General features: G+C 38.4%; 1 protein-coding gene across 2 annotated transcripts in view; it reads right to left on the reverse strand.

Moving 5' to 3' along the window:
- The window catches only part of ARHGAP15 (Rho GTPase activating protein 15), a 701,521-nt gene that overhangs the window by 588,966 nt on the left and 94,565 nt on the right, over positions 1 to 17,990 (reverse strand). For both annotated transcript variants that reach the window (XM_061438774.1, XM_061438765.1), the window contains one exon: positions 1,867 to 1,928. In XM_061438774.1, coding sequence (XP_061294758.1) covers positions 1,867 to 1,928 — 62 coding nt within the window. The remainder of the gene's footprint in view (positions 1 to 1,866; positions 1,929 to 17,990) is intronic.

A 17,990-nucleotide genomic window follows, 5' to 3' on the forward strand; every position in this document is an offset into this window, starting at 1 on the left:
TCTTCTCCTCTTCCTTGCATGAGGCTGGGATCCAAGACCTACCAAAGCTATCACCTCCTCCTTCCTACCAAGCCCCAGGGAAAGGCTGAAGTGGGAACTTTGACAAGCCCTTTTCTATCCTTCTTTGGATGTGATGTCCACATAGCTGGTAAGGTAAGAAAGGGCTTTGGTTTATCCTGGGAAGGCTTATTGCTGCACCCTCCACACTCCTTCCACGGGCTAATATACCTGGGAGTGAAGTCCAGGGGAAAGTTGGCACTAGGTTGGGTTAGTCAAAGAATCCCTACTGCTCTTTCAGAACTTAACACATTAAGTCAGGTTCTCCACTGGAGCCTGGACTAGATGAGTCTTTGAAAACAGTATTGCATTTGATCTTGTCTCCTGTGTAGCTCACTCCTTGAACCTTCAAGGGAGGGTGGCTGCAGAGATACTGCAGAAAAGTAGTCTAGGAGAAGGTTGAAGGCCCTGTTTACCCCAGAATAAAACACAATATTTTATATGCTCTTCTTTAAAAGAGCTTTTAAAATCTTACCCCAGAATAAAACACAATATGGATGGAAAATAGAATTTGTTCTTTAAAACTTGAAAGAGTTATTTTAAGTAGTGGAATTATGGATGATAGTTTTCTCCAATTTTACTTATTTTAAATAAATAAGTACAATAACATACTTCATTTTCTAGTGTTGGCCAGAGTTCCATCCCAGTAATAAACTATATTATACAATTAATAAGTGTCCCATTGTGTAGCTAATTAGTACATTTATCCTTTATGATTTTAATTGTTAACTATACAGTCATGAATAAATGCTTTGTCTGCCACTGTGAGTACTTTCTACATACCTTTGCAGTTTGCATTTAACCTATCACAAAACTAAGTATTTAATAAGACTTACATAAGAAATAGGGGACATTCTAAAATAGAGATGTTTACTTCTAAGTAGCCCATATATTAAAAAAAAATATGTAGCATCTTTGACTACCCTCCTATCAACCTCATTTTTCATTATTAAAGTTTTTTCTTCCTGTCGCCTAAGTAAATTCTTCCTGCATTGTCTAATTTCTCTCACCTACTCTGTGCCACTCTCATCTCCAAATGCAGCAACTTCCAACTTTTTATCTAACAGATGATATTTTTCTCTCATTTTTCTTTCTCGAATGATTTTTACTGAGCAACAAATGTATCTCAAATCCTCCATCCTTCAAAAAATTATGCTCTCAATGTATTATAGGAGATTTTTTACACTGCAAAATGAGTCCCTTCACCCTTTAATCTGTTAATCACAGAAATAAAGACCTGGAGATCAGCCCTGGGATTTCTTTGGAAGGAATGATGCTAAAGCTGAAACTCCAGTACTTTGGCCACCTCATGTGAAGAGTTGACTCATTGGAAAAGACTCTGATTCTGGGAGGGATTGTGGGCAGGAGGAGAAGGGGACGACAGAGGATGAGATGGCTGGATGGCATCACTGACTCGATGGACGTGAGTTTGAGTGAACTCCGGGAGTTGGTGGTGGACAGGGAAGCCTGGCGTGCTGCGATTCATGGGGTCGCAAAGAGTCGGACATGACTGAGCGACTGAACTGACTAACTGACTGACTTTCTTATTTCTTTGCATATTTTTTTAATTTCAAGTTTTAGAGGGTCACGAAGCAGTTCATTCATATTCTGTGCAATAAAATAAAATGTAGTGCTTTGTTGGAAACCTATAGTTACATTAAAAATAATGTTGACCTTAGTGATAACAGAGAGGAATATTCTAGTCCTGCATCATAGGGCCTACCTTTCTAAACAATAACAGCAATACAAATTGAGGAGATGGAGAACTAGCATAGTTATATACAAGTGAATTAAAAAAAAGTTTATTACCTTAGTTTCTTTCCTCCATCTGCAATTTTAGCTTTTTGAAGATAACCTTCTTTTTCAACCATCTGCAAAAAGAATGCATATATTAAAACTGTGACAAACTCATACACATTATTAGTTTGAAAGAACCTATGCTTTCCAACAGTCACTGCAGTGATGGAAGTTTCCAGTCATAGAACTTCATCAATAATGCATATATAGCTTATGGGAAGTGCCTGCAAGATCATAGTCATTACAAGATGTTAAGTATCCAAAAGAAATATTACAAAGAGTAATGTGAATGATTTGTTGAATAGTGATACACCTTTACTCACACTTCCTTCTGGGCATTGAAATCACTTGCTTACAAAATTGATTACAAATGGTAAAACAAAGATAAATTTAATGCCTTCCTTAATTTTACTTATCATCCTTGGAAAAGTTCCTCCTTTTCACCCCTCATTTCTACTTCCCCTTCCATGTACCTGCTGAGGCCAGTGAGAGCAAACAATTCAATAGAACTAGGTAGCTGGTTAAACTGGAGAAGAATTTAAAACCCTGATATTCCATACATTTTGTTCAGCTAGCTACCAAGAAATACTGTGGCAGCATTATCTCATTATCTTCCTCCATGGGGTGGGCTTGCTTCCTTTCCTATTTGTATTTATTGGCTTTCACTGTTAATATAACTGCATATTGCTTAAGAGAGATTCAACTATTCCTTATCACTCCACAGAGATTTTTGTTGAGTTCTAGGGTAAATATATTGGAGAAGGCAATGGCATCCCACTCCAGTACTCTTGCCTGGAAAATCCCATGGACGGAGGAGCCTGGTAGGCTGCAGTCCATGGGGTCTCTAAGAGTTGGGCATGAATGAGCGACTTCACTTTCACTTTTCACTTTCATGCATTGGAGAAGGCAATGGCAACCCACTCCAGTATTTTTGCTTGGAGAATCCCAGGGACAGAGGAGCCTAGTAGGCTCCTGTCTATGGGGTCGCACAGAGTCGGACATGACTGAAGCGACTTAGCAGCAGCAGCGGCAGGGTAAGTATATACAGAATGTAAGTTGTGATGCAGTGACATCCCAGTCACAGATGGTGGCTGCGGCCATGAAATTAAAAGACGCTTACTCCTTGGAAGAAAAGTTATGACCAACCTAGACAGCATATTAAAAAGCAGAGACATTGCTTTACCAACGAAGGCCTGTCTATTCAAAGCTATGGTTTTTCCAGTAGTCCTGTATGGAAGTGAGAGTTGGACTATAAAGAAAGCTGAGCACCGAAGAACTGATACTTTTGAACTGTCGTGTTGGAGAAGACTCTTGAGAGTCCCTTGAACAGCAAGGAGATCCAACCAGTCCATCCTAAAGGAAATCAGTCCTGAATATTCATTGGAAAGACTGATGTTGAAGCTGAAACTCCAGTACTTTGGCCACCTGATGTGAAGAGCTGACTCATTTGAAAAGACCCTGATCCTGAAAAGACTGAAGGTGGGAGGAAAAGGGGACGACAGAGGATGAGATGGCTGGATGGCATCACCGACTCAATGGACATGAGTTTGAGTAAACTCGGGCAATTGGTGATGGATTGGGAGGTCTGGCATGCTGCAGCTCATGGGGTCACAAAGAGTTGGAAACAACTGAGTGACTGAACTGAATTGACTCCCATCAAAGTCTGCAATAGATGTTCTAATTTCTTAGTGCCCTGTTTCTATCTTCCTCTGACAGTCCTGCACTCTTCTCATCCCTAGTTTCTTACCCTTGCTGCAAGATTGAAACAATCTTGGTGAATTGCCAACAACCTTGACCCATGTCCCATCCTATATGCTGTAAGCTTTTAGGAGTCAGCTGCCTACTAACAAACAATCATACCCCTCAGTGCCATCCTACATGCTTTTCTCCTGACTGTAATACTTCACTCCCACCATATTGTCATCACATAAATTTCCAAACATATTGAATCCACTTTAAAACGTATTATGTATCTCTGCTGTTATACAGTTCTTCCATGGTTCCTCTGCAGTCCCTTTTAAATGCCCTTTTCTGAATCTTCATTTTTCATTCTGCTGTTATCATTATCATAGGGCTTGTTGGGTTGTACCTGCACCTGTGCTGTGACTCTTCCTTTCACATCAGGGTTCCCAGCAGAGAGAGTACTTGCTGCCACCAATAATTACAATAATAAATATTGTTTGAACAAATGAGTGGATAAATGATGAATGAATGGCTGCTTAAATGTTTATCTAAATTTTTATAGGAAACTGGGTAAGCAAACAAACAAGCAAAAAAAAACCCAAAAAACAAAAAAACAAAAAACCTATGTATGCATTACGATAGATTAAAAAAAGAGATATTTGGGAGTGAGTTGTCCCTAGGTCAGGAAGATCTCCTGAAGAAAGAAATGGCTACCCACCCCAATATTCTTGCCTGGAGAATTCCATGGACAGAGGAGCCTGGCAGGCTACAGGGGGTCCATGGGGTCACAAAGAGTCAGACACAACTGAACGACTAATACTTTTCCCAAACCACTAAAATTTCATCAGTTAAAAAACTGGCTATTTACAAGACTCACTCTGATATGAGTGAGTTCTTTTCTGATTTGTTTATTATTATATTCACAATACATAGCACAATACTTAGCTTTCAAAATATATTGGATGAATACATATTTTAAAAAATAATGAAGATAATGAAGATTTATGATAATCATAGCATACTACTTTTCACATAGCTACATTCCAGAGAATTTCTTTTATTTCAGCGTACTTTCCATAAGCCTAGAAGAATATAAGGAAGCTCTCTTAGATAACTTTTAGAATCATGATGTTCAGTAGTGCCTCTTTTGTATTTAGATATGAATATTCATTTGCTTTAATCACCTTTTCACCTAATGTATACAGTCTCTTCTTTTAGTGCCAGAAAATCTTATTTGTCTATCCCCTAAATTCATATAATACATTTAGTAATTAATTGTGGGCATCACTCGTTTCTACAAAGATTTGGAAGAGAGATGTTTTTAAGAGCAATTAGCATCACAGAAGATGTCCCTTTCTTTATGAATGTATATTTAGAAATTTTGTTGTGTAACAAATAATAGATGGTTGATGGCTGGATGGCATCACTGACTCACTGGACATTATTTTGAGCAAGCTCCGGGAGTTGGTGATGGACAGGGAAGCCTGGTGTGCTGTAGTCCATGGGTTCACAAAGAGTCAGACACGACTGAGCAACTGAAGTGAACTGAACGAATGATAGATAAAATTTACCTCTTTATTTAAGATTTCTTCTGATGAAAATAAGTTACCAAAAGACTGAATCTGTCTACCAAAAACCTACAAAATCTCTCAACCCATAATAAAATTTTATGCATACATTATTAGCTAAGAATATTGCCTCCCCCCAGAAAAAAAAAATCACTAAAAGGCTACTAGGTGGATATTTAGTTGCCAGAGATGTATTATTGATGACCACTTGTCTAAAAAGAGACGGAAAATGTGAAAGTAGAAACCTAATACTCTCGCAAGGAGAAATCTACATAAGCTGGCTTGAGTTATATACCTTAAAATTCTCTCTCCTTGAATAAGTAATGTTCCTCTATGCACTGGACCTTTTCAGGATAACTGAGATTGAGGCCAGGGGCTGGATTTCTCATATTAGGCTTCTATAAATGGACATCGTTGCCATCAAACAGGCTGAGTCAGTTTTCATGGCTTTTGATCAATGCAATAGAGTTGCTAGGCATGTCCACACAGAGGTCTCAGAGAAAACAGGTAAGGAATCTTCTTTTATATTATCTTCTAACATCCAAGTTGCCTTCCTAGTCATTGGGAGACACTAGTAATCCTTCTAGTGTGTACTTTTACCTATTATATTTATTTCTACAGTGCATATTTTTACATATCTGTGTATCTGCATATACATTTTACATGTAATTATATACATGTGCAACCATCACGAACTATTCCCATGTCTGTTCATTTCTCTCCATTGTTTCTTTCATACTTAATATACAACCTTTTTTTATACATTTTAAATTAACATCCCCTTCCACTAAATACCAGTTGCTCTTCTCACAGGGGACTGCAAAGGTTAATGTTTCTGCTGCATCGTCACTTCAGTCATGTCTGACTCTGTGTGACCCTATGGGCTGCAGTCTGCCAGGTTCCTCTGTCCATGGGATTCTCTAGGCAAGAGTACTAGAGAGGGTTGCCATTCCCTCCTCCAGGGGATCTATCCGACCTGGGGATCAAACCCTTGTCTCCCGCATTGCAAGTGGATTCTTACCGCCAAGCCACTGGGGAAGGCCCACAAAGACTAATAGGACAACCTTAATTTTATTGCGGTTTATATCATTGTGAGATCACATTTCAAGATACTCCTATTCCTCTTTTGGAGGGAATGGATACCCTACTTGCCTCCAGTTACCTCCGAGATGAGAACAGCTTTTGTCCTGGGATAGAAAATTCCAGTCAGGTTTCCTATACTGAAAGCACTGCATTATTCAAGTCCCATGCTGAAAAGCAAAGTTTCCATTAATACACTTTATTACTTTATTATTCCTTGTCATCATATTTTGAAATACTTTTTCATGTTCCAGGCACTAGGAATCACTTATTCCAGGAGGCTCATAGGAGCCAAAAGAAGTATTAGGGCAAGCAGAAGATTGCTCTGTATTTTGCATGTGGGTTTATATATGGTACCATATTAATTATTTTAATTACTTATTCCTCTTTTATGTTAATCCCATGGTTTGAATGGACAGTACTCTATGAATTACAGTGGACTACGTTGGTCGTCTAGGACCCAGATGGTCTTGCCTCTGGTAATTTACAAAGTTATGTTTAGGTTTAGGCGTGTGTTCCCCTGGTGGACCAGATGGCAAAGAATCTGCCTGGAATGCGGGAGACCTGGGTTCAGTCCCTGGGTTGGGAAGATATCCTGGGGAAAAGAATGGCTACCCATTCCAATAATCTTGCCTGAGAATTCTATGGACAGAGGAGACTGGTGAGGTACAGTCCATGAGGCCACAAAGAGACACTACTGAACAACTGAAATGTTCATTTTCTTTCACTTTGGGATACCACATGCCAAGTTCCAGGCCAGCTTGAAGTTCTTTAAAGTTGTAGCATTTCCTAAACCATATACTTAGAAACATCAACCAGTCTTTAGATGCTGAATCTGGCTTCTTGTGCTATTTGTTCAACGTTCCTCAGAAGCCCTATTTAATGTTAAGTGGCAGGAAAGATCAGCAATTTGTCCAGATTGGATGCCAGCCAGTCTGCTAGCAGTGAGGGAGTACTCAGCAGACACAACTGTGCTGAGATACATATGAAAAGAATGAATGGTGGTGGGATATCCAGATAGCACCTGTTTATCAGCCTAAGTTGGAAGCCAGACACAAGGCAAGAGAGCAGAAGACAACCTGTGATTAATGCTAACAGTCAGGCAGAAAGACCAGACTGTAACCATAACTACAGACACTGCAATTTTTTTAATGTGAAGTCTTCAGTTCTCAGATAAAATAAGTTCTTATATCTTTATCTTATAAAATAAGATAAAATAGTTCTCAGATAAAATAAGTAGAATTGAAAACAATAGAGTTTTATCTACACCAGTACAAGAGTCCTGTTGAAATACATGTTTATAAATGAAAATACATTGAATCTAAAACTTACAGCGCATTTTTACGAGAAAAGACTGATGTTCAGTACCAGAAACATAGAGCCTTCGCTCTGCTGATATATGTGAGTGGTTGCTCTTTTCTCCTTTGTTCTGATTCCTGTGTTCACTGGCAATCTTCTGACTCCTAATTCAGCTTCCTCGGTCCTCTCACACAGAATGTAATGGACCATAGTCAACATCAGTATATGCACCATTACAAATTAATAAATCAGATTTCAAGTTTATACAGCAGACTCTTAGAAATTTCATTATGTGAGGTAATCCCATTGTTGTTTAGTTGCCAAGTTGTGTCTGACTGTTTTGTGACCCTGTGGACTGTAGCCCACAGACAGTAGGCTCCTCAGTCTATGGGATTTCCCAGGCAAGTATACCGGAGTGGGTTGCCATTTCCTTCTCCAGGGGAACTTCTGGACCCACAGATAGAACCCACATCTGTGTTAGCAGGAGGATTCTTGACCACTGAGCTACCAAGGAAACCCTAGGTAAATGTTCATCATCTCTGTAAACACTGGTAATATTGATACATGTAATCTATCAAGATCCACCGAACTGAGACAAGCCTCAGGCCTGAACTGGAGAGAACCCTCCAAAGTAGTGGCACCCGTGAAACTTTCTGTATGACTAACCTGCTTCCTGGGAGAACTTTGTATCGAATCTCCATAACTACACACATGAGCTACTATAATTTTCAAACAGATTTTGCATTTAACGCTTTTCCAATTTAGTAATTAGACGTTATATTTTTTTCTGAACTTTCAATTGATCAAAGTACTTTGCTGATAATCTTGTTTTTGATAATTTCTATTATAAAGCACAGAAGGAGGATATCTGGTTACATCATATTACCCCCAATGACGTTCCTCTTCCTTTTTAAATCTCTTAACTTTTCCACTACTCACAGAAATAGAAATGTTGTATATTTTTTCCAATGGCTTTCTTTTTAAAATTATTTTTTTGTTTCTGTCTTTAAAATCAAAAATGTATATATTTAATGTGTACAACATGATATTTTGATTTACATATACATAATGAAATGTTTGGGCTTCCCTGGTGGCTCAGTGGTAAAGAATCTCCCTGCAATGCAGAAGGTGTGTGTACAATCCCTGAGTCAGGAAGATCCCCTGGATAAGGAAACAGCAACTCACTCCAAAATTGTTGCCTGGGAAACTCCATGGATAGAGGAGCCTGGAGGGCTACAGTCCATGGGGTTGCAAAGAGTTGGACATGACTTAGTGACTAAAAAATGACAGACAACAACAGTGAAACAATTACTATAGTCAAGCTACTTAACATATCCACTTCCTCACATAGTTACTTTTGAAGATTTTTCTGTGGTGAGAGCATGTAAGGTCAACTCTCTCAGCAACTTTTCAGTGTACAACACAGCCTTATTAACCGGTATAATCACCCTAATGTACAGTCAATCTCTAGAACTTAGTCATTACAGAACTCCACTGGCTTTCCCTCTCTTGCTCTACTTTCCTCTTTGGGATTCACTGCTTACATTTTTTTCTTCTCAGTTTCCAGTTATTTATGTATTGACTCTAGCTTTCTTGCTACATCAGATCTGCTGACCGTGTGTGTGGTCTTGTAGGGGAACAAAAACAAAAATAAAGGGAAAAAAATCACCTTCAAAATGTAGCTTATCTTTATATCATATAAAGTACTAATTTAAAATATAAATGCTTAATTTTAAATGGCAACCCACTCTAGTATTCTTGTCTGGAGAAGTCCATGGAGGGAGGAGCCTGGTAGGCTACAGTCCACGGGGTCGCAAAGAGACATGACTGAGCTACTTCACTTCACTTCAATTTTAGGGCCATCTCACATATAGTTGGAAAATGAACTATGATGCTCTTGGAGACATGAAATACAAAATCTCTGTGTAACAAAGATACATAATTAAGTGTGTACATACTTTTAAAAAGTGGTAAACCAAAATTTTCAAGTTGAAAACAATAATTACATGAAAGGAGAATAGAAGAAAAAGGATGCTGTGTCATACATGAGCAGTGCCTATAAAGGAGTAATTAAGCATGCTTAAAGATCTGGAAAAGCTGGTCTTGACTTCAGGTCTTAAAGTTAGGCATGGTTTGCTGAATGCAAATTATTTATACCCTGCAGTGTGTATTGTACATTGCTTTCATGGGTTTTCTCCTTCTTTTGCTCTCAGGATAAGAGAATATGTTGTGCTCTGGGGCTCTGCTGAATGTCTTGAACCGGTTTTCAAATGTTGGGTTTGGCAAAGTACATATTATGTTTTGCCAAATGCATTTCCCCATCATCTTAAACCCCTGTGTATTTCAAGGGAAATTTTACCCACATGTCTCTGATTTATTTACCCTTAACTCATCAAAATATCATCTTGAATAAGCTAGCATTTGATGTTTAAGAACCCCCTTAGCCTTTCATCTTGTAACCAGTGTGTTTCATTTGGTCACCACCATAAAAATCCAGGTTCTATTTGGGAAACAGGCTGATGAGGGCACTTCTTTCTGTCTCAAGAAATTCAGTCTTTTGGAGCTTTTCCTGTACAAATGCATCTCCTTTCCCTTCCTTTTTTTTCTCTCTTCTTCCCTGAATTCTATTTCTTTGTGCCATTGATACAAATATGGTGTTCTTTCTTTAACTGTTATTGGGATTCAGTGAGAATGGCCTTCCTGGTTACTGTCTGGGAAATTTATTAGCATAATTCAATTGTTTTGTTATAACTAGTTTTGGTCAAGGCAATAGGGAAAACAAGATTGCTCAATGTTAATAACCTTTTTCATTGTTGTTGTGTGAATGTTCTTCTCTTCTGTAGAGTTAAATGAATTTCAAATGTAGGCCTGGATGGGAAAAGTTACTGTAACCTGTTTTTGTATTTTAATGGCTTCTGAACTCCTTACCATTATCTGAGAACTGTCTCCCTCTACCCACATTTCCAGATTTATATCCCTAGTCAGTCTACCACTTCCCTGGTGGCTCAAACCGTACAGCATCTGCCTACAATGCGGGAGACCTGGGTTCAAGAGCTGGGTCAGGAAGTTCTCCTGGAGAAGGAAATGGCACCCCACTCCAGTATTCTTGCCTGGAAAATCCCATGGACGGAGGAGCCTGGTAGGCTATAGTCCATGGGGTCACAAAGAGTTAGACACGACTGAGCAACTTCACTTTCTTTCTTTCTTTTCTAGTCAGTGCACCATTCATGCAGTTTTTCCAATATTAACAACTTTGTTCTGACTCCCAGACCTCTGTACTTGCTAGTCCTTCTGTTTGCAGCATCCTTCCAGTTATTTGCTTAACGAGCTCTATTCACCCTGTAAATCTCAATTTAAATGGCTCTTTCAAATTGTGCTTTTATAAATACTTAATCCAAAGTAGGCTCTCCCTCTCTCACAGAAACTTGTTTGTCTGCTGTCATAGCATGTTGTGTAATTGGCATTTATAGAATTATGACTTTCTTTCTTTGTTTAATATTTCTCTTCACCTCTGGACTGACAGGCCCTCCAGAAAAGGACATGACTATTTAGCATATCATATCACACCCAAACCTAGCTCAGGGATGGCCTCAACAAATATTGGAGTTAACACACTCCTACACAACACTGTAAAATCTATATGCTGATAACACTTTTTAAATGAAAAAAAAAAATAAAAAAACACTCCTGTTTGAGTAAAGGAAGGGCACATAAAACAATGAAAACTTGGAGATGGTTTGTATAAGGGTTCTTAAATTATATAGCATTATTAATATACTAACATCTTGAAGATTTGGGAGAGTGCTTTTTCCAAAAACCTAATTTTTATCTTAACAAAGTAGAATTTTGAAAGACTAAAGAGCTTTTGGTAGTTTTTTTTGCAATTTAAGGAAAGCACAGCCTAATCAATAGCATGATTCCCCACAAAGAGGCTGTCCTTTGTTTTAACATAAGAAATGCTGTATGCTCACAATGTCTTTCATCCTTAAAGCCCTCACAAGTATTAATTAATCCACAAAATGATATCTGGCTCCAAAAGGTAGAATCTGTGACTTAAGGTTTATCTGCAAAAGCCTGCTTTGCCCTCAAGCCATGGCAACTTCCTGAGCTCTGGCCTGCAAATCCTTCCAGCTCAGGAGGCAGCAGATGATTCTCTAAAACCTGCCACAGGCTTTTGAGTCCTGCAGGGTTATCCCCAGACATGCCTTATACACTTTTGATAAACATAAAGATGATAAAGATTTAACATGCTATAAACAGGGTTATTTTTCTTGAATATTTCATTAAAGGAAAAAGGGGAAATACTCTGAAAATAATTAGGTCTCACAAAGAGTTGTAATGTGAAATATACAACATCAGGAAACAAACACATATTAGTACATTTGACGTTTCATGTTTAAAATCTTCACTGTGTTACAGAGCTGGTTAAGAAACAACACAGCTTCTCAGAAAATAATTTAGTCTCTTGCATTGATAGCATATGGATTTGCATACCAAGTGGCGTAAGTGACGTCAGCTGTCAGTGAACTGGGTAGTTTGCACCCTGAGATTTCAGGCTCCAGCTAGGAATATATTTTTGCCAGTATTCAAAAGAAATGCATTATGTTGCTGTTTAACCATGCTGATTGCAACTTCTTTCTTAAAGGGGAAGTAAAGTGGTAAATTATGGTTACTGAAGGGTGACACCATCTAGGGGATCACCCACCATAGCAGACTCCACTCTCAGAAAGTGAATTATTTTCCTCCAAAAGGAGTGGGTGGAATGGCATACTTTGGGTCAGTTATGCTTAAAGCCAAAGGCTCTAATGACTGCTGGATAATGTTCAAAGAATTTCTAAATATGAGAGATAAAGGAAATGAGATTTTTAGCACAAAATGTGGGATATAAATAAGCTCAAAGATCCAGATGGTAAAAATAATGAGTAATAACATCTACTCAAGGATTTTACTGAGAAGGCAATGGCACCCCACTCCAGTACTCTTGCCTGGAAAAATCCCATGGACAGAGGAGCCGGGTAGGCTGCAGTCCATGGGGTCACTAAGAGTCGGACACGACTGAGTGACTTCACTTTCACTTTTCACTTTCATGCATTGGAGAAGGAAATGGCAACCCACTCCAGTATTCTTGCCTGGAGAAACCCAGGGAGAGAGGAGCCTAGTGGGCTGCCGTCTATAGGGTCGCACAGAGTGGGACACGACTGAAGTGACTTAGCAGCAGCAGCAGCAAGGATTTTACTATTTTATAAAGTGTTTTGGTACATATCATTTTATATATGGTAGCTCATCTTGGTAGGTATTGACAAGGAAAAACACTGCAAGAACTTATGGATGACTACAGAAGCAACCCTGAGGCAGGGCTGGGGGAAAGAAAAAGAGATGTAGAGACAGAAGGAAGGAACATGTCAGATTGTGGAAAAAATATTTGAATCTAGGTTAAAAATAAGTATACAGTTTTATTCAGTTCAGTTCAGTTCAGTCACTCAGTCGTGTCCAACTCTTTGCGATCCCATGAATTGCAGCACGCCAGGCCTCCCTGTCCATCACCAACTCCCAGAGTTTACTCAGACTCACGTCCATCGAGTCAGTGATGCCATCCAGCCGTCTCATCCTCTGTTGTCCCCTTCTCCTCCTGCCCCCAATCCCTGCCAGCATCAGAGTCTTTTCCAATGAGTCAACTCTTCGCATGAGGTGGCCGAAGTACTGGAGTTTCAGCTTTAGCATCATTCCTTCCAAAGAAATCCCAGGGCTGATCTCCTTCAGAATGGACTGGTTGGATCTCCTTGCAGTCCAAGGGACTCTCAAGAGTCTTCTCCAACACCACAGTTCAAAAGCATCAATTCTTTGGCGCTCAGCCTTCTTCACAGTCCAACTCTCACATCCATACATGACCACTGGAAAAACCATAGCCTTGACTAGACAGACCTTTGTTGGCAAAGTAGTGTCTCTGCTTTTGAATATGCTATCTAGGTTGGTCATAACTTTCCTTCCAAAGAGTAAGCGTCTTTTAATTTCATTGCTGCAGTCACCATCCGCAGTGATTTTGGAGCCCAGAAAATAAAGTCAGCCACCATTTCCACTGTTTCCCCATCTATTTCCCATGAAGTGATGGGACCGGATGCCAGGATCTTCGTTTTCTGAATGTTAGTTTTATTAGGCAAATGTAAAAGCAGCTCTATAGGTTGTGGAAAAATAGTTCAAGTTTTGATGTAAACAGCAATGGATACTTAAAAAAATCAATACAAATTTGTTGTTAGAAGGAATTGGTGATTATTTTCTCATTGTCTATCATAATGGAGTAGTTCATAAGTAAGACTTGTAGGGAAAAGATAAACATTTCTATCTTTAAAATAACATTAAATAAGCAATTTAATTCAAGTAGAGACTGAATAAAAGTTGAACCTAACCTCTGTTCACAAGGGAAATGAGAGCTAAACAAGTACTCATAGAAAGGATCCAGGGAAACCCAGTGCAGGCATAGAAGGTAGATTACTTGGTAGTTCCAATAGAGTTTTTAGAGCTTGTGTGTGTGTGTGTGTGTGTGTGTGTGTGTGTGTATGTATAAACAGAGAGATTGAATAGAAATGCAGGGAAAGAGATTTACAGAGACTGAAAGCTAAAGAGATCAACAAATTACTGTTTTTTTCCTTTTATCTAGCAGTAGTTCCCAATGCCACTTTTCCAAGTTTATCTGATCTAGAATAGTGTATTAAGCATATAGATATATTTTTTCTTAGTTACATTATACATAATTTGAGATCTTTTAAAAATAAGTTTAATTTATTGAGAATTGAGGCTGCAGAGTTAAGGCATATAACTGCTGCTGCTGCTGCTAAGTCACTTCAGTCGTGTCCCACTCTGTGTAACCCCATAGACAGCAGCCCACCAGGCTCCCCCGTCCCTCGGATTCTCCAGGCAAGAACACTGGAGTGGGTTGCCATTTCCTTCTCCAATGCATGAAAGTGAGAAGTGAAAGTGAAGTCGCTCAGTTGTTTCCGACTCTTAGCGACCCCATGGACTGCAGCCTACCAGACTCCTCCATCCATGGGATTTTCCAGGCAAGAGAACTGGAGTGGGGTGCCATTGCCTTTTCCAGCCAACAAACCAACAAATAACCTTGAAGTTAGGAAGGTACATTAAGAAATCTGTTTCTGGAATATTTTAATTCTTTCAATATTAGCCTATGCTTTATATACAGGCATAGCAAAAGTATACCATTAGTTATTGGTTAAATTTAAGTAATAATCATAATTTTAATTTTTTAAATTCATAATTAATACACATTTCATGTAAAAATTTGAAAGTTTATGGCATTTTTCAAATATAATCTCATATATATTCGCACATATAAAATTACATATAATTTCATACATATTTATATTACATACACACACTCATATAGCTTCATTTTCAGTTTAACTTTTGCCATGTTTCATCAAACACTTCAGAGAGACATTTGCATGTGCTATACTTAAAATAAAGCATTTTATTTATATGTACTTTATTTGTTCTGTAAGGCAAATGTATACAAAAGAAACACCATTACTTTTCTATTCACTGTACAGCTCTACTGTGCCAGGCCTTCCATGAAGTTTTAATAAGAAAACAGTAAGTGAAGCATAGCTCTCCCCTCAAATACCTTGCAATGCAGTAAGAGAGATATAAAAGGAAACAGGCAATTTCAATGTGATCAGAGATAGAGTCAATTTAGAGATAGAGGCAAGGAAAGCTGCTACAGAAAGGCAGAATAAAGAAGGGCTACCTGATTCAAAGTTGAGGAATCAAAGAAATACTTTCCAGGGAAAATGTTCTCTAAGTTGAAACCTAAGTGGTCAATTTTGAATATAAGATATTGTTACATCTAATTAAATTTTAAAAATGTCTTTCACTATGATTAACAGTCATATATGTATTAATCTCTGAAATCAATGATATTATTTTAATAAGTCTTTAATATCTTATAATTAAACCACTGACATGTGTCTTTTACAAACACTAGTGCCAGAAACAATGTAAGGGGAAGTATGACATAATAAAGAAAATACAAGTCATGACCCCTAACTAAAAAGCATTTATAGTCTAGCCATGGAACAAGTCTATTACCCATGAAATAAGAGTGGACCACACAAAAGAGTGTTGAGATGAAGGAACTATAATTGTTACAGAAAATCCGAGCTCCTTCAGGGTAAGAGCCATGTCTTAATCATGTTACTATTGCTGGCTTGAGGGTATGTATTTGGCAGTAGATAATAAATAAGGTAAATCAGGGCTGTGAGAAAGTCTATAGACTTGATGCTATAGAAAATAGGAAGCTGCTGAAAGTTGTGACTAGGAGCATGAAATAATGAAGCTTCTATTTAAAGAAGGCTGGTGTGGAATTACTGCAGAATCAGTGGGAGAGGTGTGGTGGATACAGTGGGGTGAGGCCAGAGCATTGAAAGGCCTGGGGAACATGTGCTTGCACACATGGAAAAAAGATGAGCACACATGGAAAAAAGATGAGAACATCACACCCACCGTGGAGAAAACACTTCAGAAAATGTTGACTTACATGAAGGGTCATAGGGTAAATAAAGGATCCAGAGAAAATGTATTCTCAGCCTAGATAAATGTTTACTACTAACAGGGATGTGGTAGATTAGGAATTCGGGATTAACATGTACACACTGTGTGTGTGCTAAATCTCTTCAGTTGTGTTCGATTCTTTACAACCCTATGGACTATATAGCCTGTCAGGCTCCTCTGTCCGTAGGATTATCTAGGCTAGAATCCTGGAGTAGGTTGCCATGCACTTCTCCAGGGGATCTTCCTGACCCAGGGATGGAACCCAGTCTCTTACATCTCCTGCATTGGCAGGAGGGTTCTTTACCACTAGCACCACCTGGAAAGCCCCATGTACACACTACTATATATAAACTAGATAACTCACAAGGACCTACTATATATATGGTACAGGGAATGCTGATTAATATTCTGCAATAACCTAAATGGAAAAATAATTTTAAAAAGAATATATAGATATACCTGAAGCATTTTGCTATACACTTGAAGCTAACACAACATTGTTAATCAACTAGACTCCAATATAAACTAAAAAAAATTAAAATTAAATGTGAACAAAAATTTTAAAAGTCTCTTCTCTATTAAAAAGAGGTAACTTGTTCTTTTAAGTAAGTATAAAAAATAATGGTAGGGTCAATGGAAATGGGAGTCAATTTGAGAAGAAGGTGATGATGGGTTCAACTTGGAATATTTCATATCTAGAGTGGCCCTAAGATATGCTAGAACAAATGACTAAGTAACACTTCAAGATATATGATGAGATAATGAAGAGAAAATACACAAGTATGCATCAGTGTATTATAAGCCTGGAAGTAAAAAAAAAAAAAGTCTTTAACTATCTCATTTATCTCATAGCTATCTCATTTGTGCATTCAGTTAACACATATTTACTGAAATTTTATTATGTTCTTACAGTTAATAGAATCATGGGAATCAAGATCTAAACATAGGCGACAACAGAACACTCTAAGGAGATGACAAACAAAAGGAAAATGCAGAGTATAGCACATGGTGATAAGTTGTATGGAGAAAATTAAATTAGGGTAAGAGAAAAGGAGTGTGGACTGAAATGGTGGTTTTCTTAATTTGTTCATTTGTATTTAGGGGAGACTAGAGAAGAGCTATTTTAAAAGATGATATTTGAATAAAGATGCAACGAAAAGGAAGGAACAAGGCTTACAAATTTCTGGGTGCCAACTGAACTATTCTGTACCAGACAGAACAAAGAGCAGGTGAAATGGCCCTAAGGAAAAAGTAAAGAGGTCATCTTGGCTGGAGCAGAGTGTCAGGAGAAGAGAGGAAAGGGTGAAGCACAGAGGTGGCTGGGTCCTGTAGAATCTGGTAAGTAACTTCATGTCTTTTAGGTTTTACCCTGGAGACACTGGAAATCAGAGAGGTATTTGAGCCAAAGCGTGACATCAACTAACTTACATTTTAACAATCTCATGCTAGCTGTTGTATCAAAAATTAAAAAAAAAAATAGAAAGCAAGAATGAAAGTAGATACGTGCATTAGGAAGGCATTATAATAAACTTTACCGTCTGAGCCACCAGGGAAGCCCAAAGTCTTCCCTGGTAGCTCAGGCAGTAAAGAATCTGCCAGCAATGCAGGAGGCTCAGGTTTGATCCTTGGGTTGGGAAGATCCCTTGGAGAAGGGAATGGCAACCCTCTCCAGTATTCTTGCCTGGAAAATTCCATGGATAGGGGAGCCTGGTGGGCTACAGTCCATGGGGTCTCAAAGAGTCAGACATAACCGAGCAACTAAAGCATACACATGTAATAAACTAGGAGATGAATGACATAGCATAAAGATGGGAGAGAGTGAAATGATTCTAGATGGATTTTAAAGACAGAGTAAATGTGGTTCTTTGGTGTTTTAGTTTATGTAATGAAATAAACAAAAGTTGAAGATGACTAACAGTTTTGACTGTAAAACCTAGAAGAATG

This window comes from Bos javanicus, chromosome 2 (genome assembly GCF_032452875.1).
Source record: "Bos javanicus breed banteng chromosome 2, ARS-OSU_banteng_1.0, whole genome shotgun sequence".
NCBI classification, from domain to species: domain Eukaryota; kingdom Metazoa; phylum Chordata; class Mammalia; order Artiodactyla; family Bovidae; genus Bos; species Bos javanicus.